Source organism: Lycorma delicatula, chromosome 10, assembly GCF_047948215.1.
Source record: "Lycorma delicatula isolate Av1 chromosome 10, ASM4794821v1, whole genome shotgun sequence".
NCBI classification, from domain to species: domain Eukaryota; kingdom Metazoa; phylum Arthropoda; class Insecta; order Hemiptera; family Fulgoridae; genus Lycorma; species Lycorma delicatula.
This window is the reverse complement of record NC_134464.1, coordinates 118,092,247-118,117,418: the sequence shown is the minus strand read 5'-3', so window position 1 is coordinate 118,117,418 and position 25,172 is coordinate 118,092,247. Positions and strand designations below refer to the sequence as shown.

General features: G+C 28.7%; 1 protein-coding gene across 1 annotated transcript in view; it reads right to left on the bottom strand.

Moving 5' to 3' along the window:
- Nucleotides 1-5,238: 5,238 nt before the first annotated feature.
- Nucleotides 5,239-25,172, bottom strand: part of LOC142331493 (uncharacterized) — a 138,769-nt gene continuing 118,835 nt past the window's right edge. The window contains exons 2-6 of the mRNA XM_075377440.1: nt 18,005-18,107; nt 16,330-16,429; nt 12,048-12,133; nt 7,632-7,764; nt 5,239-5,915 (exon numbers count right to left, since the gene is read on the bottom strand). Coding sequence (XP_075233555.1) covers nt 5,812-5,915; nt 7,632-7,764; nt 12,048-12,133; nt 16,330-16,429; nt 18,005-18,107 — 526 coding nt within the window. The 3' untranslated portion in view covers nt 5,239-5,811. The remainder of the gene's footprint in view (nt 5,916-7,631; nt 7,765-12,047; nt 12,134-16,329; nt 16,430-18,004; nt 18,108-25,172) is intronic.

The following is a 25,172-nucleotide window of genomic DNA, read 5'->3' as shown; positions in this document are numbered from 1 at the left end:
AATATTTTGTCAGAGAGTTTTATCATATTTTATGTACAGATAGGGTATACGGGAGATGTAGCCAGAAGTCAAATATATTAGTATAAATTTCAACTTCAACTAAAAAACATTTACGAGAAAATTTGTTAGAAAGTGAAATTCCATTGCCAATAACTCAAATAAAAAAATATCAATCACTATATTAAATTTCTCTAATCAGTACTCTTCTAATGTATGAAAAAATTCAATTAAAAAATTGGGTTAGATTATTTTTTTCACAAAATATTGGTGAAGTATATTTGGTTTTTAATATGATTAATATAATCATGAACCAAATTCTTGGTTTTTTAGTAGAAATTAGTTTTTCATTGACTTTTCTCATACTTTGTATACAGATGGGGTATGGGGTGTGTAACCAGAAATACAATATGATGCTATAAATTTCAACTTCTACTAGAAAGTTAGTAGAAAATTTGTAAAAAAAAATTAATTCCCATTGTCAGTGCCACAAATAAAAAAAATCAATCATTACATTAAATTACTTTACTAAGAACTCTCTAATGTATTGAAAAAATTAATAAAAAAGTAGGATTAGATTTTTTATCTTTTCACAAAAAATGGATGAAGTATATTGTATATATATATATATATATATATATATATATATATATATTGTATAAGTATATTCTATTTAAATTCATGGGTTTCTTCTGTAGAAATTATTTCTGTCACAGACTTTTCTCATATTTTGTGTTCAGACAGGAAATAACAAATTTCAAATTCTACTAGAAAAAATCTGATGTGGACACTACATGACTTCTGTGTACGCTTCTTCTTCTTTTTTGTTTATGTTTAGCTTCCGGGAATTACCGTTCAGGTTAATACCTGAACGGTAATTCAGAGGATGAATGAGGATGATATGTATGAGCGTAAGTGAAGTGTAGTCTTGTACAGTCTCAGTTCGACCATTCCTGAGATGTGTGGTTAATTGAAACGCAACTACCAAAGAACACCGGTATCCACAATCTAGTATTCAAATCTGTATAAAAGTAACTGCCTTTAATAGGACTTGAATGCTGTAACTCTTGAATTCCAAATCAGCAGATTTGGGAAGACGTGTTCACCACTAGACCTTGTCCGCCTATTAAATTACATATACACATTTTTTTTATATGAAAAGTACATAAAATTAGATATTTCATTAATAACTTCTGATGTTTTTTCATTTTTTATTTATTGTTATTACTGAATTATTATTTATTGTAAAATTATTTTTACAATCAGAGGTTAATAATCAATATATTTAGAAAAAAAAAGGAGATGAAGTCGGATTTGAACTGATGTGACATCCCCTTGTAAGATGGTCAACTGGTAACAGTGGCACATACACTTGATCCTTCATAAACCTCCAAAGAAAAAAATCGCACGGGATCAGATCGGCTGAACATGGAGGCTAAGGCAAACAAGCCCTGTCATCTGGACCCGGCGACCAATCCAGCAGTCGGGGAGATTTCATTCAACCAGTCACATACAGAATTATGTCAGTGAGGAGATGCACCATCTTGTTTCCAAATAGAGCTTTGTGGTTCGTATTGCAGTTGAGGAATACAGTTGATAGGCCACAGTTATATATAGCATATCAAGATAGTTCATTCCAGACACACTTGTTTCCTGTACTCTTCCATTTACAAATACAACTGTTGGTATCAAATTGTTTATAACGGCTATGAATGTTATGTATGAGGATGATAAGGAACTTGTCACTTGTCATCACTGAAGGATCACAACAAACAGATCGCAGATTGAACGGTAATTACAAATTCACACTTTGCAAACTGCAAAACACAGAACGATTTCTGTTGGGGGGGGGGGGGGGATCACCATCTTTGCTACTAGTGCTTTCAAGCGGAAGATAGAGGAAACAGTTTATGAGGTTGCGCACTTAGGTGCTCTTTTATTTGATGAATCAACATTCGTGAAACTTGATAAATATTACGTAGTAAAAAACCCTGATATTCACTTTGAAACACTCTGTATTATTTCCTAAATTTTTTCTACCTCTAATTGTATTTAAATATATGCTCAAATAATTTCCATTACCCCATCTGAATTTTTATTTAATTTAAGTAATAATTATTTTTCTTAATGATTAATGTTGTCTTTAATTACATTTATTTCTTATTTTATAATTAATTTTATATTTTGACATGCTGTTCTGATCAAGATTATACCATGGTTTCCCTTGATCCATACAGGCAAATGAATTGGCAGTTCTTTTTTTTAATCAAAAAGTAGCATATCAACTCATTTCTGCTGGTGTGGTAAAAAACATCACCATTGACACCAAAACAGGATTTTTTTAATATAATATCGATTAGAAAAATAACAGATATACTTACAATATTTGTTTATTATCTATTTCCTGGAAGACTTCAGGTATCAAGAAACCAAAAAATAAAAATAAATGACAGAAAGATTGAAGAAATCATTCGTTGAAGACTGATTATATTGTAAGAAATATTAAAAAAAATTTCCTTCAACATTTTTTGCAAATTTAATGGACAATAAACTTTTTTTTAAGTATAATCTAAGTGAGTAAATGCTGAAAAAAATCATTTTTCATCAAGAGACAGCATGATTTTAAACATGATAAAAGTATTGTATTAAATTTTACATATTTTTATTTTGATTGTAATACTCTAAGGCACAAGATGCAATAATTACAACTTCTTTCTCTCAGATGATTAATGATGTTCACTACCAACATCATGAATTCAGAAAAACTACAGTACACTACTGCAGACAAATATATTGATGCACTCTGAAATATGATAAATTCATTATAATACTTACTTGTTTTAAAAACTAGATGTGATTTATAACATTTTTTATATCCTCAAAAATCAGAAATTTCATATTTTTAATGACTCCTTCTTACCGTTACCAATATGATGAAATTTATGAAGGGTTTCTTATATATTCCTAGTGATTATTCTTTTTTTCTGATTCTTATATGTCTGTATATATTATTTAATACTTTATCGATCTCTTTTCTTTATACTTTTTGTTTGGAATACAAATTATTTTAAAATTAGGAATGTATTTCTACACACTATGATTTTTTACAGATCCAGGTGTCAGATACAGTGCTGACTCAGTACTCAGATTATGGTGGGCTTGGCCACCAAAGACAGATGACAGATGCATTGGCATGACAGATGCGTTTTATTGGTGGGAATGGCTATGCCATTCTTGAGAATAATTTGTGATTGTTGTCTGCATCACATAAATCATTTTAATGGTTGAATGGCAACCATTGTGGTTATGCCATCTAACATGATTTAATTGTAGAATTCTATTTATTATTTTTTACTAATTTTGTAAAAATAAACAGAATCTTCTTTTTTAATGCAAAGCTTGAAATGAAGTTTTGTAATGTAGTAATTTCTTTAGCTATATAAATTTATTTTTAATATCTTAAGGGTTTCTTTGGTTCATTTTGAAAAACATAAGAAATAAATTTCTTTAGATTTATTAATAATAATAGCTTATTTTTATAAAATCTCTATGTTACTCTTTATATGAAAATGATAATTTGCTAAGCCAGTAAGACACAACTTGGACTTAACAATCAATACCTCTTCACTTCTTCCTTATCTTGTACAACACAATCAGAAGAGAAGAAATGAGTTAACTAAAGGAAGAAAGAAAAAGGAAAATAAAAATGAGGAAGTTTAAAGCAGAACATTTTTCTAGAGGTTATTTAAAAATGTGAAACAGGGAAGGTATAAGATGAATCAAAATATTTTTAAAATTATTCATATTTTAAAAATACTCATCTGTATCTAAAATCCTGTGGAAGAATAAATAGAAAAATTAATTAGGAACACCACATGAGATTAAGAAAGCAGTGATGAATTAAGGATATCTTTTACAATGAGATGATAAAGGTTGTAATAGAAAGGCAAGCATGAGTGCATTTGCGTATTAATGTATGAGTAATAAAAGCTACATGGAGAAAAATGCAAATGCCAATATTAATATTGGCATATTAATATTTTAATATTAATATTAATTTTAATATTAATATTAAAATTACAAAAGTAGTAACAGAAAAATTGTTGATACTGTAGTGGAATTATACTGCTTCATATACTGAAAATCTTTGAAAGGATATTGGAGAAAATAATAAAAAATAAAGTGATGATATACCACTTGAAAAAACAGTATAAATAAGAGCTGCGAGAATACAAAAGAAGAATAATCTTAAAATATATAACCTTTATATTTGTTTATAAAATAGACAAAGATTGTAAAAAAATCAAATGATGGCACTTCCAGAGGGAAAATAGTCAGTACAGTAGTGACAAGAAAAATTACGTATCCAAGAATAATACAAGGAATGCTAAAAAAATTGTAAGAAACTCATTAAGAGAAATTGAAAGTTTTAAGATATAGAATGGACTAATACAAGTAAAGTATTCTTATCTTTGTTATTTATCATTGTAATTTGTGAAATTTTTAAAGAAATGAAGCAGAAAAGAGAAAATAAGGAAAGAAAAACATGTTACTCACCAATCAAATTGTTGTTTTTGAAGAAATAGAGGAAATAATCCAAAATTACCTTACTTCTTGGATGGATTAAACAAGAAAGTGGAGGATACAAGCAAATGTAGAGAAAAATAAAATGTTATTAGTAATAAGAAATTTTCAAAATGAAAGAGACAGTCTGCAAGTACAAGGAAAAACACTAAAAAACTATTGAAAGTTTTAATTGAAATAAAATAAATTTGGCCTATGAAATATCTGAGAAAGAGAAGATCAGTATGCCTACAGATGACAAGGTTTTTTTTAAACATGACAAACTTACTTTGTTAATAAGATTGTTTTATCTTTTGAATTACAAAAAATGAGTAATTATCCAAAAATACAAAGCATTTTAAAAAGAAAACACAAATAGTACAAAATGTGTATTTGAAAAAAAGGATTCTGTAAAAAATGAAAATGTACAGATAAACATGTTAAGTGAATGGTAGGTGTATGGTTATTCAAGATATGTTAATTTTATTCATATAGGAAAAATACTAACTTTACTCATAAAACTCGCGCTATATGAGAATATAAAAAATATATGTAGGTATATAAAAAATTATTTTTATGATTTATTCATGATACAAACTTTTACACATATACATTTTTACACTTAATATTTATGTTATGATATTTCATGCATTTTATTGTTAAAAAATCATAGGTATACAGGAATGAATTAGTAAAAATGAATAAAGTATAAATACAAAACATAAAATAATAAAAATGAAGAAAAACCGTACGTATGAAACATTATAAACACATTTCTACTAGTAAGCCAATTTAAACAGAATTAAAAATTGTTTATTAAGAAATGATGCACATATTGTTTTGGTCAGTCTAAGTTAAAAGTGAAAACTTAACACAAACATAGTATAAAAACACTTAAAACTCCATAATTGGACTAAAATTTTTTCCTATAAACATCTTTCTCACTGAAATTTTACAGTAGAACTACTCATAAAAATTTAACTAAGAACTACTTATAAAAATACTTAAAGATAGCACTAGATTTTGATAACCCATCTTATAAAATCATACACTTCATGTAAAACTGGAATAGCAGAAGGGATATTTAATTATTAAACAAAACAACTGAAAACTCAATATGTAGATTACTAATTATCTTCATACGTCAATCCTTTCTCATAGTAGCTTAATGCATCTCAAACACAATGTACGAAACAGCCTTTGAGAAAGTACAAAAATTAATTACAGATTGATAGTTTGTGTTATTCAATCTCAAGCAGAAACTGATAGATCCAAGTGTCGTTCATAAGTAGGTCTTTCAGCCTCAATATCTTTATAGCAACTATACATCACTAGCAGGATATACGTAGACAAAACTGAAACAATTTTTTTTTAAAATTAATTGTAATTTAATGTACTGGTACATAAACAAATCAAAATTTAATATTAACTTATGTAATTTTAAAAAGATAGAAAGTCAGATCTAAACAAAAACCTGTTTTAGTTCATATCAAAACAAGGTCTTTGTTAAGGTTTCTAAAAACCAGATTTAGTAGCCTTACTATTTATAAAGATTATGTTTATTTCTATTCCAAATGGAGGATATGCCAGCATCTCATGTTATAAGCTATGACAAAATTTCCAAGTCTTATATAAAGATTGAGTGATTTACCAAGGATTCTAGCACAAACTCATCTATTAACATAACAATATCTGTAAAAATACAGTCAGTTCTTAATTTAACATTGTAAATTCTTTCATTTTTTAACCCTGAAGGAATGAGGTTTTATGAAATTTACTGTATTGTATTAAATTAGAAATATTTTTCCAACTATCAATGCAGAAGAAATTACCCTTTCTTCTGCTAAAATGCTAAGATGAAGTAAACTAAAAATGTTTCAAGTATGGTGAAAACTGAAATTCTCTAAAAATAAGAAGACAAGCAAATCTTCATCTCTTACTGTTTATCTTTAACTACAAGTTAAGGTATTCTGTTTTTTATTGTCTTTATTAAACAAGTTATTTTCTCAGTATGTATTATTTTGACATGTACTATGTACTGGTGCAGTTAGAGGGTGCAAGGCATGCGGTCTGCACCGAGTGTCATCAACAGAGAGGGTTGTCATTTTCAGACACAACATTCTTTTCTGCATTATATTGTTTTTACTTAGAAATGTTTGTAAAATACTGGAAGTTTATAAATCTTAAATGTGTTAGAAGTTAAAACTTGACAAATTATTCGAAAACAATAGCAACTACCATTTCGAACCAATTCAATGATGATAGTTAGTTAATATTCTGTGTGATGTGTGACAATGCCTTGCTAGTTATCATCCGTTCAGTTAACCAACATGTGGTTCGGAGTGTGGTTTTGGGAATGACAAATCTGAGTCTGCATCAGGTACCAAATAACCTAGCTACAACACTTGTGTTATGCTTTTGTTTTTGATATTTTTGGTTTTTCATGTAAATTTGAAGTATTTTCAGTAAAGGTTTTTAATAGTACAGTGTACTATATGTAAATATTTTAGTTAGGTAATTGATGATTGACTGAATATGATTTGTTGTAATAATATTGATTTTTATTTGCCTGCATTCCTATAGATTTTACTCAAATTGTAACCCATGATAATATTACAAAAAAACATGATTTAATAAGACTCACTTTTCTATCACAAGATTTGTAAAATATAACTCTTCAAAGATAAACTTTCTTTTCTCTCATATGAATACTACTGCATAGTGCGATGATAGAAATATTACAGATGAATGTATATTGTAGTACTAAATATTTGAGTGTGCTTTCTGTATTTTAAATGTTGCTTTCTAAATAAGTTTGTGATAGAATAAAAAATTTAATGTATTCATTTTTATTTAGACTATTCAATATAGCTATATAGAAACTAAAATTTAAAAGTCTGTTTAATGACATTAGCAGTAGTTGTAAATGAACCTATGAAGAGTTGATAACTAAATATAAAGCTGCAATATCTAGTAATAATTTAAAGAAATGGTTGTGTCTTAATTTAAAATTAGTTCAAAAATTAGAAGAAAAAAAATATTACAATTTAATTCAAGAGACTTCCACTCACCTAATGCTAATACATTTAGCAAGAGTCCAGACTCAAATCCACATGCATATAAATATGACAATATATGCAGGAATTCAATGAGTACACAAAATCTGTAAAATATAATCCATGGAAGCATATAACTGGGACTTCTCTGAAATATACAGAAAGTAATAACAATAATTGTAAAATTACTCAAAGTAAATAATGATTATAAGAAAATAACACTTCAGTTTAATGCAAACTTTTGTCTTAGGATGAGATTTTTTTATGATGACATTTTCTTTTTACGTCTCTTATGGCTCAAAAGTAGTCACCAAATTTTTGATTAGCCAGAAAAGAATTAAAATATTTTATACTATTTTTAAAGGATTAATACTGTTACTTTATTATTGCTCTAAATTAAAAAAAAAAAAATGTAAACACCGTTATGGACCAACAAATCATATGGAATATATCACTTCAATACATTTTGCAAAAATAAAGTTTCCAAAAATGCAAGAAATACATGTTTTATATTATAATATTAAATTGAAATTGAAATTTTTGGATCAAGAAAATAAAAAATCCTTTTACATTTTCTCAATCATGTTTTTGTTTAATGTAATCTCTGTCCTAACATACTCAAATTAACTATTCTATTTAATATTATGCCTAAGTGATATTGACATATGTTGATTGAATAGTTATCAGAAGAAATTCTTCAACAAATATCCCCATGTCACAGTTAAAACAACTGATGAATCCAATAAAAATAATCAATTAATTAAATTAAATATATATTACATTTTCAGTCACAATTCAGGTATTTTGTTAAACACAGTTAATAACCAAAAATGCAATATTTTAAGACAATGGATTCTATAATTCAAAAAATTTATTTTAATTAAAAAAAATCATGCTCTTTGTGTATTTATTTTTTCACTACCACAAGAAATCGTTGATTTATTTTATTCCTTTTTTTCCATTTAATCATTCACAGATTTTTGTAGTGATATTTTAAAACTAAATGTTTTATGGGAAAATTGTGTTCATTGTTTTCAATTCTGCAACCCTCTGAAAGATAATTGAGACACTTATTAGCCGCTCCACATACCTCAGCCATATGTTCCGTCTTTCCTTAATTATTATAAAGTTCTTCTTGTCAAGACCGCTACACTTGCTCGCAATTTGGCCTGTGGTCCAGCACCTGTAACATCTGAGCTCCACGTGCCAATCGTCAATCCTTTAAGACACCCACCCAAAGTTCATACGAGCATCCTTGATGAGGGTCCATGCTGCCATCTCAGGAACCTTGACAATAGCATGAACCAGTGCCTCGAAAGCCTGCCTCTCTCGTACTATTCACATCCTGCCTGATCTCCAGCCCTACACTTGCCACACCTTCTATCTTCATCAGAGACATTGACAGCCAAATCATATAACTTAATGGTAGCCATCTTATTTTTATTAATACTGCAAATTGCTTGTCCTTAACTGTTCTGCGACCGCCGACATGAAGGTACCGTTGAGGTCCCTTCCTTGTGGACAAGACTTCAGTACCCATATTTTGTGGATTAACAACTACTTTAACTGCCTTGAGGATCATGTAATATTCCTGTCTCTGAAGTTTTATGATTACAGTCCCCACATTGTATGGAGATTCTCTCTTATCCTAGCTAGGATCTGCATTTTAGCAGCCGTCCCTACAAACACAGTGAACTTAGTAACGCATCTCCTGCCATGGTGCTCAAGCAATTTCCTCACCATTATCAGAGATTTCATCCCATAACTCTGAAGGGACATATTTTTTATTTGATTTTAAAATTACTGAAAGGAGTGCCTGTTACAGCCTTTAAATGTCCTTGGGTTCATTATAAAATAAGTTAGGATCGGTTTTAATTTTATACCACCTTTGCCATTACCTATGAATAAAAGGGTATATCTTTGGATACTTTATAATCTGGTGTTGTCCCTTCTTTTCTTGCTAAAAATTTCTTGTTGGCATTTTTTCCAGAATAGGCCTACTTTTTAGAAAATAAACTACCTTTGACATTTTCATCAACATTAACTATTTGGCAATAATCACACCCATTTTCGTCAATTATTTTTTTTAACTCTTCACGATATTTAGCTGCCACATCTTTATCAGCACTCACCACTTCAACTGCATGTTTAACATTTTTTAAGCCTGATGAAGCTTTGAAATTTTCTAAGCAGCCCTTACTTGCATGTTGCAGTATCCCCTTGATATCTATTGATATCTAGAGAATCATAGGATTTTATTACAGACCTCAAGATGATGATCAGCAGGATCTCAATATAATCCTCTTCTTTCAAGTCTTTTGTTAGGAGGTCCTCTTGCTTCAGTTTAAGGTAGTTCAACTTGCTTTTCATGTTTCACAGCTTATCAAGGATTGTTTATTTAGCCTGTCTGGATCATCCTGATAATATGTCCCAGGAAATTTAATCTTCTCTTGGTTACTGCTGTTTCTGTCTTCTTGATTTTGGTAGATCTCCTCATTAGATTTCAGTCTGTATCCTTCCTCTGTTACTCTTTGTCCATGGTTATGCCTTAATAAGTTTCCTTCGATCCTGAGCAATTTTTCAAGATTGGTTAGGAGTAATTTTTCAGTCCCATACAGGATTACTGGTTTTACTACAGTTGTATAATATCTCAGTTTCACGGCCTTGGAAAGATACTTCTTATTGTAGATGTCTTTGGTAATAAATCTAAACTTCTCCAGTTTTGATGTTCTATCTTCAATTGATTTTCGTTTGTTCTTGTCTTTCTTATCTCCTAACTGCTTATTTATTATTTAAATTATTTATTTTTTTAAATTAATTTATTTAAATTAATACTTTATTTATTTTAGTATGTAATATTTTATTTAACCTACATATTTTGATTTGATGGTTGATGCTGCTAACTAAACTAATGTAATTTCATGATTTATATACAACAATTTTCCATAAATTGTCAGGGAGCTGCTATGACTGAGAGCTAAAGCACCAGTATCTTGGGTGACCAAGTTTCAAACCTACAGTTACCATTTTACACTTTAATATTATTTATTTATTTAATTTATTGCTGATAAGTAACATCACAACTTAGGAGATGACTAAAACAGCTGTACAGTCAGTGCTACCTACCTTTTAAATATTTGAATAATTAAATAAAATATATAATTAACTTTTAAAGCGTAAAAAATAATTAGGTTTGCAACACCCTGAGGGAAAAGGGAACTTTCTGCAGGAAAAAAGGGGATTTCCAAGATGATGGAATAGTTTCAATTTCCAGGTTCAAGATGGCAATTTCCAGGTCCAAGATGTGACCGAAATTGTGCAACAGAATTGGCTATTGATTCGGTACTACCACTTTCGTAACACTTTTATGTGTAATATTTTAATAACAAAAAAAATAAAAATATTATGTGATGATAGAAAATTGCCATTCATGCAAAATTTATTAATATATAAAATTACAGATGTATTTATAAAAAAAACACAATTAGCTGATGAAATTTGTAAATTAACATAATTACAGAATAAATGAATAAATTTATTGCAGTGCTCCAATCATGTAGATTACAATCCCTGAGATTCAGTTGCAACACTTGAGAGGGTTTGCAAAAAAATAAATTCTTACTTGTTGAAGCACGCTAATCAAATTTGGTACGACATATGTTAAGGGGTGGTCTTATTTTCTTTGATTCAATATTCATACTATGTCAATATAATTCAAAACAGCAGAACGCTCCATGAACATTACTAAACAGAAAACAGGAACAGCAGACTGTATGATGCGTTTCAAAATAATTCCACCACAGTACTAATACTTCCTTCCAAAGTAAAATTCTAGTATCAAATTAAAAGCTGAAAAGACGAGCCTATTTTAAATTAATATATGATTCATTTATCAATTTTGTATAACAATATAAAACATTTTGTGTTGTCAATTTGTGTCCAGTAAGGTCAAAAAAGAATTATCTCCTTTTAAGACAACAAACATATTTTTATTTAAACCACTATGATTTTACTTTAATATATTTTCTTTCATTTCCGCTTAAAATAAGAATGCTTTAAAATTTATATTACAAAAGTTTACAATTTTTTCACATTCTTAGTTTATGATTTATTGAGAAGCTGCTTTAGAAATGTTTTACTGTAAGTTTATATTACAAAAAAAAATAACAGAGTTATCTTAAAAAACATTCCCTCTATTCCAGAATAACAATCAGCATTGTAAAATTAATCAACAAGCTGTACAGAGATTAAAGTCATCACTACAAGTTGAAAAATATAAAAGTGAAAACATCATCATAAAAAGTAAAAAAAAAAAAATATATTTCTTGACCTCAAACAAGGATGCCATCAGGGAATATTATTATATCTTTTTAATATTTCATGCAATAACTATGAATATCATTATCAGTTTTTTAGTAATTAAATTCTTACCTTATTAACTCCAATTATGAACAAAATAATCATATAAAAAAGATATGCTACCATAGAAGTTAATATAACGCATACCAAAACAATACCTAAACAAAATTAAAATAACAATTTAATAAAATATGTTAACAATTTTATAAAAAAAGAACATTTATTCTATGTAATGCATGTTCTATTTATACAAATAATTATATAAGTAGTATGAAGGTACTTAATATACACACATATACTTATTGTAATTAAAATACATTTTTTTTTATCTTTAAAGTATGATGCTGCTGTAATATTTTTAACTTGTAAACTTATACAAGTGCTTTTGTCGAGGCCATGGCTTCTTCAGGTGTTTTTATTGAAATAAATGGAATAAATATTAAAGAATTAAAAATTAGAGATAATGTGCTATTCTTTTAGTCACTTTATTATAACTGATTCTCTCTAATTTTTAATTCTTTAATGTTTGTTCCATTTATTGCAATAAAAATACCTGAAGAAGCCGTGCCACAGCAAAAGCGCTTGTTTAACTTAGAAGAATTACAGCATACTTTAAAAAAAATGTTTAAATTAAATTGCTGCTAGGATGCTTATATTCAATAAAACATTTATTAATACATGAACATATACAAGTGTACATATATACATATGTACACTTGAAGTTATTGTCTTTGTGTATTGTAATTAATAACTAATAAAAACCACTTATAAATATAACAAAACATTAAACTTATGTTAACTAACCAATTTACTCATATACAATAAATACAATTTTTATATTGATTAGTACAAAATAATACATTATGTTCATCATGTCTGGAATGGGTAGATATGTAAAACAAAGAACTAAATATCATTATCTTGTCACCTGATTTTCTTCCTGGTTTGATCAATGAAAAGTTAGATTTTTCCATCATATTTTGTGAAAAATATATGATTAACAACATTTATACTGTTCGGATATTTTCTCCATGTTATATACATTTGTGTTATGTAATCAGATAGTTCATTTATAGCAGCTTGAAATTGTTAATAAATACTATGGATACTGTGTGCGTCCATCATCATGCGTTCTTTCTTTAAACAATTGTTTATTTGTAATAGAATAATTTATACAAAGATCACTTAGAACCTTGCCAAGGTTTTGTTCCTATTTCAGTAGGTGCAGCAATCACCTACTGAAACTTTTTGATATCAAAATATCAAAACAGTGCTTTTAAAATTATTATTGTTGACGACATAATCTACCATACATGAGATGAATTTGTTGCTAAATACAGTGCCATTATCTTCAGGCCACATATACAAATTTATTATTTTGTACAATTGTGGAGTTTTTAATTTCTGTCTACAATACAATGATGAAGCTATAATAACCATACAGATCAGAACCTTTGCAGATCCATTATTAAAGCTAATACCTCACAAATGTTCTTGGTAAATTCTTTGATTATACTTTTCTCTGCTTAAACTGCATCTTTCAATAATTATCACAATCATTCTTAAAATTATTTATATCCTTTTTCACCAATAATCCCAGTTTTAAATCTACAAGTATCTCACTGATTTTTTCATGGTGAGAAGTTGTATTTTTCTTTTTTTAAAAACGTCTAAATATTTTTTTATGAAGTGCCGTTATTTCTTTCTCTTCAGATGATTTTTAAGAACTCTAGCCATATGTGGTCATGACAGAAAAACAAATTCAACATATAGCCTCTTTAATGATTTTCTGAAGTAGTGATTTGGCACTTTTGGTATACATTGAGCCAATTCTTTCATTATGTTTTCAGATGAACTCTATTTATTGTTTATATAAGGAATATTAGTTGATATATTTATCTTCTTTAGCATCTTAGTTAAAGTGTGATAATCAGACAAAAAATAGGATATGGACTTTTTTTATATTTCTCAATGTTTCATGATCCAGGGTCCCCAAAAAACAAAAATTAATGCTGACAACACAGTTGTAGGACTTTAGCCGTGTTCCAGAAAAGTACTTACTAGTTTGGGTTGTTTCTGATGCACGGCTTACACACATATACACACACAACTTAATTTAAAATATTTATAATTTTATTTAAGTATAATATTTTTTCATTTATTTATTTCAAAGATTCTAACCAAAGCACATGGACATACCGTATTTAATTTGTGCGGTGTGGCGGTATTAGCGGTGATGGCTTTAACTACTAATCTACTGTAATTTCACAACTTACATAGAACAAATTTCCCTTGTACAGTCGGCACACTGGTGTAGCCGTGAGGCTTAATGCACCAAGTACCAAGTCAAACGGGCGGATTCAAGATCCAGCAAGACCGAGTTACTTTTTTACACTTAAAATGTTATTAATTTATTTAATTCTACTGCTCACCTGTGATGTCACAACATAGCAGATTACTATAACAACATTTTTTGGGGTTAGGGTGCAATTTTTTGCAAAAATCTTTTTTGTAAATATTGTTATTTTTTTTTTGTTAACAAATAACAAATATGCCTAAGAAAAATATGACCCTAATTAAGTGAAATATCCAGATACTGATGGTGACCTTGCTCTACAGCCTCATTCCTTGACTTTTTAAAGTGAAAATTTAATGGCATCAATGTCATATATGTAGAGGTAATCTGAACAAGTGTGGTCAAAATCGGTTCAGTAGTTCTGGATATGTAAGGTGATTTATAGGCCAACACCAAACATACACAAGTACATATGAACATTATCATCTGATTTTTTGGGTTCCTTAGGTGTCAAAACATCAAGAACAGGTGAAAACCGCTTATGCCCAAATTGGACTGGTTACAGTATTTTCCCTTCTAGAGCTATAACTCCTCTATAACGCTATCTTCACAGGAAAGTAAAAGTGGAGGGTAATGTTCATATATGCATATGTAAATGTGCTGGTATGTTTGAAGTTTAATAGCTTTGGATAAATCGATTTTGATGAAATTTTTTACAGAGATTCATGAACTTGGGGCAATTTGTGGGTAAATGTTTGGGGTCAATATCTCCACGGGGTGAAGAAGATAGTTTTTTGGGGTAAATTTTCTTGAAATTTTGCAAATTAACCCCAGTTTATATTAATCTCAGTATATGTATGCATGCTTATCTATTCTAAAAAATGTCCCAAAATTTCCCCTTCCCAAAAATCAAAAAAGGCTATCTTTTTATTTATTGTACATTTTTAGTCAATTTTTTTTTATGTCTTTCTAGGCAAAATAGTAGTAGGTCACTTAAAATAAGTGATCTAAAAAGAAATAAAATTGTTTGGGGACAATTTTGTGGGTGGGGGAGACGATCAAAGTTTATATATAGAAATTTTTTTAATTTTATAATAATTTAATTCTGAAATTTAAAATAAATATGCAATCCCAGGAAAGTAAACAACTTTGTTGTCAGGTTTTTTAATTTATTTTCTTAACACTGCAAATTTTTAAGATAAAAAGTCATTTGATGAAGGGGCCAAATCAGATTAATATTTTTTTTTCACTGAATATTTTATCTTTTTCTCAATTGTACTATACATGTTGATAATTAAGTAATTAATATTGGGCAAAGATAAGTCTATCTTTGCCCATGACAAGTTTATTCACACTTCCATCATGTTTTGCTCAATACAACAAAATGTAAAGTTTATGTTAAAGAACACCTGCTAACATAATAATTTGCAATAGTTACACATACATAAATATAAATTAAAAATTGGTGGCTCCCCCATCCACAATATTGCCCCCAAAGTATTTTTTTTTTTTTTCAATTGCACAACTACTTTGCCTAGGAAGATGCAAAAACTTTTTGAAAGGTTAAAAAATGTGCAATAAATAAAAAGGTAACGTTTTGATTTTTTGGAAAGGGGGAATTTTGGGACAAAATATTTTTTAGAATAGTAAGATAAGCATGCATACATGTACTGAGCTTAATATAAAGTGAGGTTATGCTTGCAAAATCTTGAGAAAATTAACCCCCAAAAAACTTGAAAACCTTAATATCTTCTCCGCCCCCTAGAGATATTGACTGCAAAATTTTACTAGGTAGTGTTATAGCAGAACTATAATTCTAGAGTAGAAAGTACTGCAATCGGTCCAATTTGGTCATATGCGGTTTTCATCGGATCTTGACGTTTTGACACCTAAGGAACTCAAAAAACCGGATGGAAATTTTCAGGATATTAATTTTCCTATGTTTGTTTGGTTTTGGCCTCTAAACCACCTTATATCTACTGGACCGATTTTGGCTAAACTTGACCAAACCTTTTAAACTAATAGCCCTTAAAAAAACAGAAAATTGTCTTTACTTACGAACTCTTACATACGGAGGTAATTCTTCTGATGAGAATACACCAATACCGAACATTATTAATAGTAATAAATATCCAATTGAACCCAGTACCAGCAAGCTCTGTTAAAAAAGAGCACTTAAAATAATAACACAGATGAAACAAAATTTTCAAAACTTATTTTACATTATATCAAAGATATGTGTAATTTCTTTCATAGTAAAAGAGTACTGTGCATCCTTCCTTATTTAACAGTTCTGTAACACATACAGAATATCAGAAATGAGCATTTACATTTCATAACTTAATACTTTTTAAAATTATTGCTTCTAATATTTCTGTTCTTACTATAAAATTAAAACTAATTTAACGGTTATTTTTGTTTTGATCTATTTAATATGCATGTACATATATAGATGTGTATTAAACAATACGTACAAAGTAATTCCAAATTGCACAGCAATCTCTCAGGAGATGATTTTATAGCCAAAAATAAGAAAAACAGTTCATATAAACATAGGTTAATAAACGGTTCGTTAGCAAGTTTTGGCTCACGAAAAAGTTGCCCCTGCTTTCTGCACCCTCTGTGAAAGTAAACCGTACTCAAATTCTTGGGGTACAAATCGAGGGTAAATTTAGTGCTTCCTTATATTTTTTGATCTAAGAAATTGAATAAAGTGATCTCAGACCTTAAAACCTTACTTAGGTTTTAAGTAAAACGGGGTAAAACACGAAAACGTTTTGTTGGAAAATACACGTTTTAGATTTGGAATCAAGTAACTATGTTAATTTACCAACAAATGAAACTTTCTAATTAACTTTGTAAGGAATTTAAATCTGAAAAAATTGATGTAAATAACTTATATTAAAATTAAACACAAATTTAAGAAGTTCAACTTTAATTAAAAACAAAACACATAAACTAGATACAAAAATGATACGATTTTAAACAGGACAATTTTCATCAATGTTTGAACAACATAATGTAAATAAAAACAAATAGATAGTTTATCATTAATAGAAAAAATGAGTAAAAAATAGATTTAAAAACTCAAAATCACGTACATTTGAAGTAATACCTTACGGTGGTTTCAGAGGCTAAACAGAAAAAAGAGGGTAATTAAAAATTTTGGAGATGAATATCATGTAAGGGATTTTTGACTTTGTGTTTGCTATTACAATAAATGAATCCCATACAAAATATATGATACACAAAAATAAACATCTACTATATTGTCATAAGATATTACTATTCTGTAAAAGTTGTTGCTTGTTCACTAACTCTGCTGAATAAAATTTTTAAAACCCTCACACTTTACAAATAGAGCATAAGGACAATTATTTATATGTTGGAAATTATTATTTTAATTTCTATATATTTCAATGGATTTTTAATTTATGGTATTCAACTGGGTATTTTTAATTACCCAGACTGAGTCAAGTGAATGATAGCCTTTATGAAATAACAAGTTAATTGATTATGATATAAATATTTTGTTATTACAACAATAAATTTTTCATTAATGATAAGCAAAAATATAAGCAATATTCAGATCTATTAATGAAATTTTCATATCAGTAAATAACTAACTGTTCATTGCATCATGTAACATTAAAATAAGAATTAAATCTAGGCTTTCATTTTATGTTTATTTACACAATATAAAAAAAATATATATACACAAACAAATACTTACTAATTTAATTAAACCAATAATTATTGAGGCCATTTGCAGTGAACAACAGCCAAAACAACTTCCTTTTAGTACTGGAATTTGAAAACACATGTTGTACAAAGATCTGAAAAAGGAATAAAAATTAATTAATTTATAACTTCTCATTACTCTTTTCTATTTACAATAACATCAAGTACTATTTTAAAATAACTGCTTTTAATTGACAATTAGATATAGAAAATACATCAAGAGTAAATGAAAAATAATCACATAATATGAGTTTAACGTTCTAATTCTAATACTAATTTTTGTTGTAATATTTTCTAAACAATTACTTTTATACAAAAATTTTTTCTGGAAATTTTGATGTTGATATTTTAGAAATAATACCTTATTTTTATACCACTGTTGCATTGCAGAATTTTTATTATTACAATTATTGATATTTTTCATTATATTTTAAAAAATTCATAACCTAAAATAAAGACTGCCAATTTCAATGGCTGAGTAAATAGCATCTCAGCATTTCGTGTAGAGGTCTCAGGTTCGAATCCCAGTCAGGTGTGGCATCTTTTCATGTACTTCCAATTTACATCGGGCTAATGATCATAGCTGTTGATGCCTGTTCTTTCATAATAAAATAAACAGAATTGTGATTAATAAGAATAAAGAGAATTTTAAGGCAGAATCTTTTTAGAACCTTGATTTACCAGATATTTTTCCTTGATCCTGAAACCTTACTTTTCCAAAATGTATTTAATTAAGGGGTAGATAAAAAAATGATTGTATTGTCAAGGTTAAACCCCATACCTTCCCAAGTCCTGTTAATTAGTAACAATCGGAATAAATCCATAATCAAATCATTCTTTTCAAAGAGGTCTTCTGCTTCTGGAATTCACTAAAATATTCAGTATATCATAAGATTTACATGCCTCCTTCACCTGCAGCACCATAACTTCCTCTACCAGCTTAAAATGTATAAAAATATATTATTATACTAAAACTATTTTCAAGAACCCAATCTACTTTAAGAGACAAATGAGAAACAAAATGATAATAAAATGTTTTAAGAACTCCCTTCACCTTTTTTCACTGTGTCAGATAGCAGTCACATACTCACTATAAATAAGTAAACTATTAATATTCTGATATACTTCAATCATATTTTGCAAAATGTGTTCCAACTTCATGTCAATTAAAAAATGCAAACTTCAAGGTTTTTATTTTGCTGAAAAGTACAAAAACATTTGCTTGTAAAACCCTTCAATTAAAAGTCGTGATATATTAGATATTATTTCTTCTTTGTGTTGCGCTTCAAAGTGCTATTAGTATTCTTGTGGTATTGATTGTTTCATTCCTAAACCCTGTCTAAGTACCCTAAATTTCTTAACCTATTCGTTTACAAAAATTAAAATTCCATGATTTCAAACCTTGCTTGAATATGTAGAGTTCAAATTTTTAACAAACACTAATTTACAAAAACAAGTAAAAACTAAAGATGTAAAAAACTAAAATTTTTAGACTAAATGATTATTGAAATGTAGATATATAAAATAAATTTTATTTATATTTTCTTCACCGTACAGTGTTTTTTATCTAAATTATATAAAAAAAAGAAAATTAACAAAAATGAGATACAAGACAGCCTAATACATTATACCTAATCCTGATAGAAAACATTTTTGTTTATCTCATATGGATGATATTCTTCATTAAAAAAAGTCTGAAGAGCGACACCACTCAAAAAAAATATTAATTTAATCATTCAAAATTCATTAAAACAAAAAAAAAATAAAAATTTGCAAAAATAATGGATATATTGTATGTATTATTACTAAAAATATTTTATGAAACTTCAAATGGAACGCAAACCTGTCCGCAGTTTAATGAAGTAGTTTCTTTTTTTATTTCATAATTAATTTTACAAAATATCAAGTTAAAAAATAGATGTAAAACTTAATATAATTTTTATACAAACTTTTTTTTAAATTTTGACCAAACCACCCATTTATCACAATAAGGAACGTATTTCATGAGAATAACATATTATTTTTTTGTGTCAATATTATCATTTCTAAGAAAAGTCATTTACTAACATCTACTAGTTAATTAACTAAGTATTGGTATTTTTAAGGAAGTATCTTAAAAAAAATATAATTTTTTCCATTCATATAATTTCACTGGCAGGTTTTACAAGTTTTTTTTTTTTTGTTCAAATAAGGTTTATAATTCTAGAAAATGTCACAATAACTTAAATTAATTTATAATGAGTATACAAATTACATTATAATAGTAATTTTAAATTAGAAATGTTGAAAAATAGAACATAAAATGATTTATGTTTTAAAATAATAATATTTTTTGTCGAAAAAATTTTTAAAACATTTTTTTTTTTTTTAGTAAAAATAAATAGAGAATATTTATTTTTTAAAAAGAAATACCGCTAAAAATGTTTACTTACCAGCAGACTGTCAATAATAACAGTTAAATTTTATTAAAAAAAAAAAAAAACTAAGGAGGGCAATCCTTCCTCCAGTACAACTGCTGTAGTATAGGTTCTTAATAACACGTGTATTCCTATTCGAACCAACAACGCAACTATATCTTGCGCGCGACAAAGGATAAAAAAAGAAAAATAGTAAACAGTAAATTCAAACTGGGCTCTCTGCTGCTCATGGTGTTGGCCTTGAATGTGATTATAAACTACGACGTCACAGGCGATACCTTCTTGTTTTTTGTAAAGCGTATCCCCGTGGTCCTTCAGAGAAACATGTTAAGAATTAAGGCAATAAATATTTTGGGGTATAGTTACACAACTCGGATAAATATATTAATATTACCGATATGTAATACATTTTGTATTTACTAATTTCACCAAACAATCCAATGCACAAAGTATCAATTCATTTACGAACTATAATGTTGCATTTAAAGTATGTGTGATTAATTATAATTTACGGTTGTAAATGCAAAATGTACGGTTAATTGAGTGTGTGAGTGTATATATATATATATAATAATAATAGCTATTTTCTTGTAGATAAAATATATTTAAATATAAATACAAATATTATTTTTAAATATATTTCGGTTCACTCAAGTGACAAACAATTTAAAATAACAATTAATAACTTTGACGATTGCTGTTGTAAGTGGGTTACATTTCATTATTCTCCATAAAATATTCTTTCAAATGTAGGCTAATTTTAGAATATTAAACGCAGTATTCTAAAATAACTTTTCAGTCATAAAACAAGAAAGTATAATTAACAAATTCTCCTTTCACAAAACGATCTATTTGTCTGTATGAGACCAAAACTTAAATTCTACTGTTAGCTACTTTTGAAAACTATGACAAATAGAGTAAATAGCAAACATTTTATTTTTATTTATTTTTTTAGGATAGTCATAGCTCAAAGTTTTTTATATCAAAATTTTTGTTTTTCAATATCTATTAAAATGATTAACATAATCAGCCCATTATATGTTTTTGAATTTCAAATAAACCATTAAATAGGGCAATTCAAAACTGGCGTAGTGGTCTCATCCCGAAAAATAGATCGTTTAAGGCAGGTGAAAGGTATATTATTTTATTATAGTTATAATAAAATAATATATATATATATATATATATATATGTAAAAAAGAAAACATTGAGAAATATTCAGAAAGAATATTTGAAAAAATATTAATAATTTTTATATAAAAAATTATATACAAAGCGAGTCAAAAGTATGGAAACCCCTCAACAACTTTAAAATCGTTCCAGATAGAATACTGTTACAACTTAACACAGGAAAAGAATATACGAGGGTATGATAAAAAAGGGCGCTAAAATCCTTCTATGGCAAGAGTGACAGGAAACTTAGGATGAGTCACACACTGGAACATAGACACGAATAATATAACCGCGATTAGAGCTGTGGCTGCGGAGAGGTCATGGTGATGTGAGTTATTATGTTGCACATCTTCTCTCCGGTCATGGAAAATTAGGTGAATATTTACACCGATTTGGGAAGCGAGAGATGCCTAACTGTATATACTGTGGCCTGGTAGATTCACCTTATCATACATTTTATGAATGTGACACAGATGGATCGGATGTAGAGGGCAGGCCTTGAATTGATAACGCCCGAAAACACTGTAAGCTGTATGAAACAAGGGTGGTAGAATGGAATGCTATGTACGTTTTGGCCACAGAAATTTTTCAGAGGAAAGAAATAGAGTTTCGTGGCTGGAGCAGGGGACAGCAAGTACAAAAAAAGGAAGAGAAAGACCGAGACTCGGCTAGTAGGGGGGATCTGGGAACACCATATCCGGATTTGGTTTTCCTCCTTGGTGGGTTGAGGCAGGCAAGAGGCAAGACCGAGTCCCGGTTACTGTGGCCGGGCCCGGGAACGGTATAGCCGGGCCCGGTTACTCCGCCTCAGTGATTTGAGGAAGGCGAATGAGGTAAATAAAAGATTCGCCCCCTGGGTTGAGTATTGCTTGAATGCCGATCCGAGCCAGGGAAGCAGAAAAAAAAAAGATAGAATAGTGTAACTTTCATGATATGGTATCGGTCAACTACTTTACCTTTTGACGAGAAATAGAATTTCAACTCCTTCTTGGGGAGTGGGGTGGCCCACGGGTTGTAACTCAAATATTTAAAATAGTAACACCATTTGTACAGTAAATCATTTTAAAGTTTCTTTTACACAAGAAAAATGCTATAAATAAAAATTTTGTACGATGATTGTACCCAAAATGGCAGCGGAATAAATTTTGGATTTTGATAAAAATTACATTAATATTTTAAGGAACTGTTATAAATACATTTATAAAAGTTTAATTAAATGGATATTATCTAATAAATTTATTTTAAAAAAAATATTTATTAAGCATAACGTTTGCTTATTTACTTACATTTAATTTTAATAAATTTCGAAAAGCTTCTGTTATTTGACAGTGTGCCAGTTGGTTATAAAATAATAATATTATATTATTCCATGATTCCCTAGTGATATTTTGTGCTTATTCTCGAATTCTATTTTGTAAATCATGATATTTTGGGACTTATTATAATACACAATACTTTTTAAGTTTTTTTTTTGTTTGGTGGGCGAAAAACGAGTACTTTTGTAGAATAAAAGATTAAAAAAATAATGCCGACCTCCGTGGCTGAATAAGTAGCAGCGTCTCGGCATTTCATGCGATGGTCCGAGGTTCGAATCCCCCGGTCAGGCATGACATCTTTTCATACGCTACCAGTTTCCACAGGCTAACCCTAGCTGTTGATGTCCTCTCTTCACAAAAAAACTAATAATAAAAATAATTTGAAGTGGAATTTTATTCACTGTTTTTATGATTTTTATAAAATTGTTCAGTTTTCACTTAAACATACATTTAGCATATTAATAAAAATATAAATTAACATATAATAAATAATTCAATGACTGTTTTTCAAGATTCAGTAACAATACGAAGGTACAATCTCACAACATTTACTGCCAGATCGGCTATTTTTTTTGCCTTTTTTTAGTCTCATAGCCCTCAAGGTTTTGTTGGATTGAAAAATATAATAAATTTTACCAAATGTTAAAATTTTCTAATCAACCAATCTACTAACGTATCACAAGGTGATCCGATGTCTGCAGAGGTTGAACAATAAATGAATAAAAACCGTTTATTTTGTACAGTTAATACATTAAATAAATCACATCAAGAATATGTTAAATTAATTTTAATACAGTTCCGCTTAATTGGGCCACTGTTTAATCGATGCAGCCAGTATAATGGGGCAAATTTTTAAAAACAGAAACAAATTGTCAAATTAAATGATGATTTATGATTTACTTCGCTTTTGACGGTGAAATGCACTGGTTAATCGGTCCAAATGTTGCCTATATTTTTAGACAGAGATCGTTTAGAATCATAATAATTATTTGTTGCCAGTGAGATGGAGAAACTGGAATGTCAAGAGAGAATGATAAGAATGGGCTAATGAAAGACACGTGAGCTGTGACAGGTCGTCACCTGCTAAGGAACATGCATTTTTTGTTTTGTCTGCATCATATTTATTGTCACCATTACATTTAAAGATTAAAGTAGCTTTTATCGTTTTACTTTATTGAAATACATTTTTTATTTAGTGCGCGTGCTCTTTTCATTCTGCTTTGTAGAGCGTTGTAGAGTAAGCAGAACTGTTCATTAATTTTCATCTTTGGTACATTACATATTTTTATTTTAAAGTTTGTTTTTTATTCACCTGTGTGTTTTATGCCACGAAAAGATCTGACATTAATTGAAAAGTTTCTTTCTAAAAAGAATTTTAAAAAAACCAACCGCCAAACATCAATCGATGGCAGCTGGCATTGATTATTGGAATCCCAAAATCAACAATTGCGCGCCTACTACAAAATTCAGACAAAATACAACGAGAAGAGTGACGTAAGGATTCAAAAGTTGAGAAAGCACTTAATGAGTGGTCTTCAGTCACAACAGGACGACGTGTACGAGTCAGTAGTCCAGTGTTTAGAAGTAAAACAGAAGAATTAACTCAGAAATTAAATAATGATTTTAAAGCTACGTTGGATGGCTGTCCCGCTGGAAGCGTAGGCACGACGTTAAATTAAAAAGAGTGCGAGGCGAAAAGAGAAGTGCAGATGAAGAAAGTGTTGAAGTTAACAAAACCAGCTGGATTTATTGAAAACTATTTAGTAGATGATATTTACAATGCCAGCAAAAGCGGGTTTTATTATAGAGCTACACCAGATGGGTCGTTCACTTATAAACATACAATACTTTTGGATTCGAAAAGAACATTAGATCGTCTGACAGTGTTGTGTTGTCACAAGAATATCCGGAAACGACAAGAAAAAATTATTAGTCATAGGAAAGTCAGCAAAATCACGCTACTTCAAAAGACTTCAAATTGAAAGGTTACCAGTTGAATACATACTATTCTAATAAAAATGCATGGATAACTTTTTAGCATAATTTTTTTTGGGTTAAGAAATGGGATGCCAAATTAAAAAAAAAATTAAGGAATGTTCTTCTGGAAGTTAATATCTGTTCATCATATCAAAATTTAAAATGTTTACGAAACATTCAATTAGAGCTTCTCCCACCAAATACAATGAGTTTGACACAGACACTCCATATGGTATCATAAAGAATTCAAAATCACTATATCACTGAAAATTAGTTA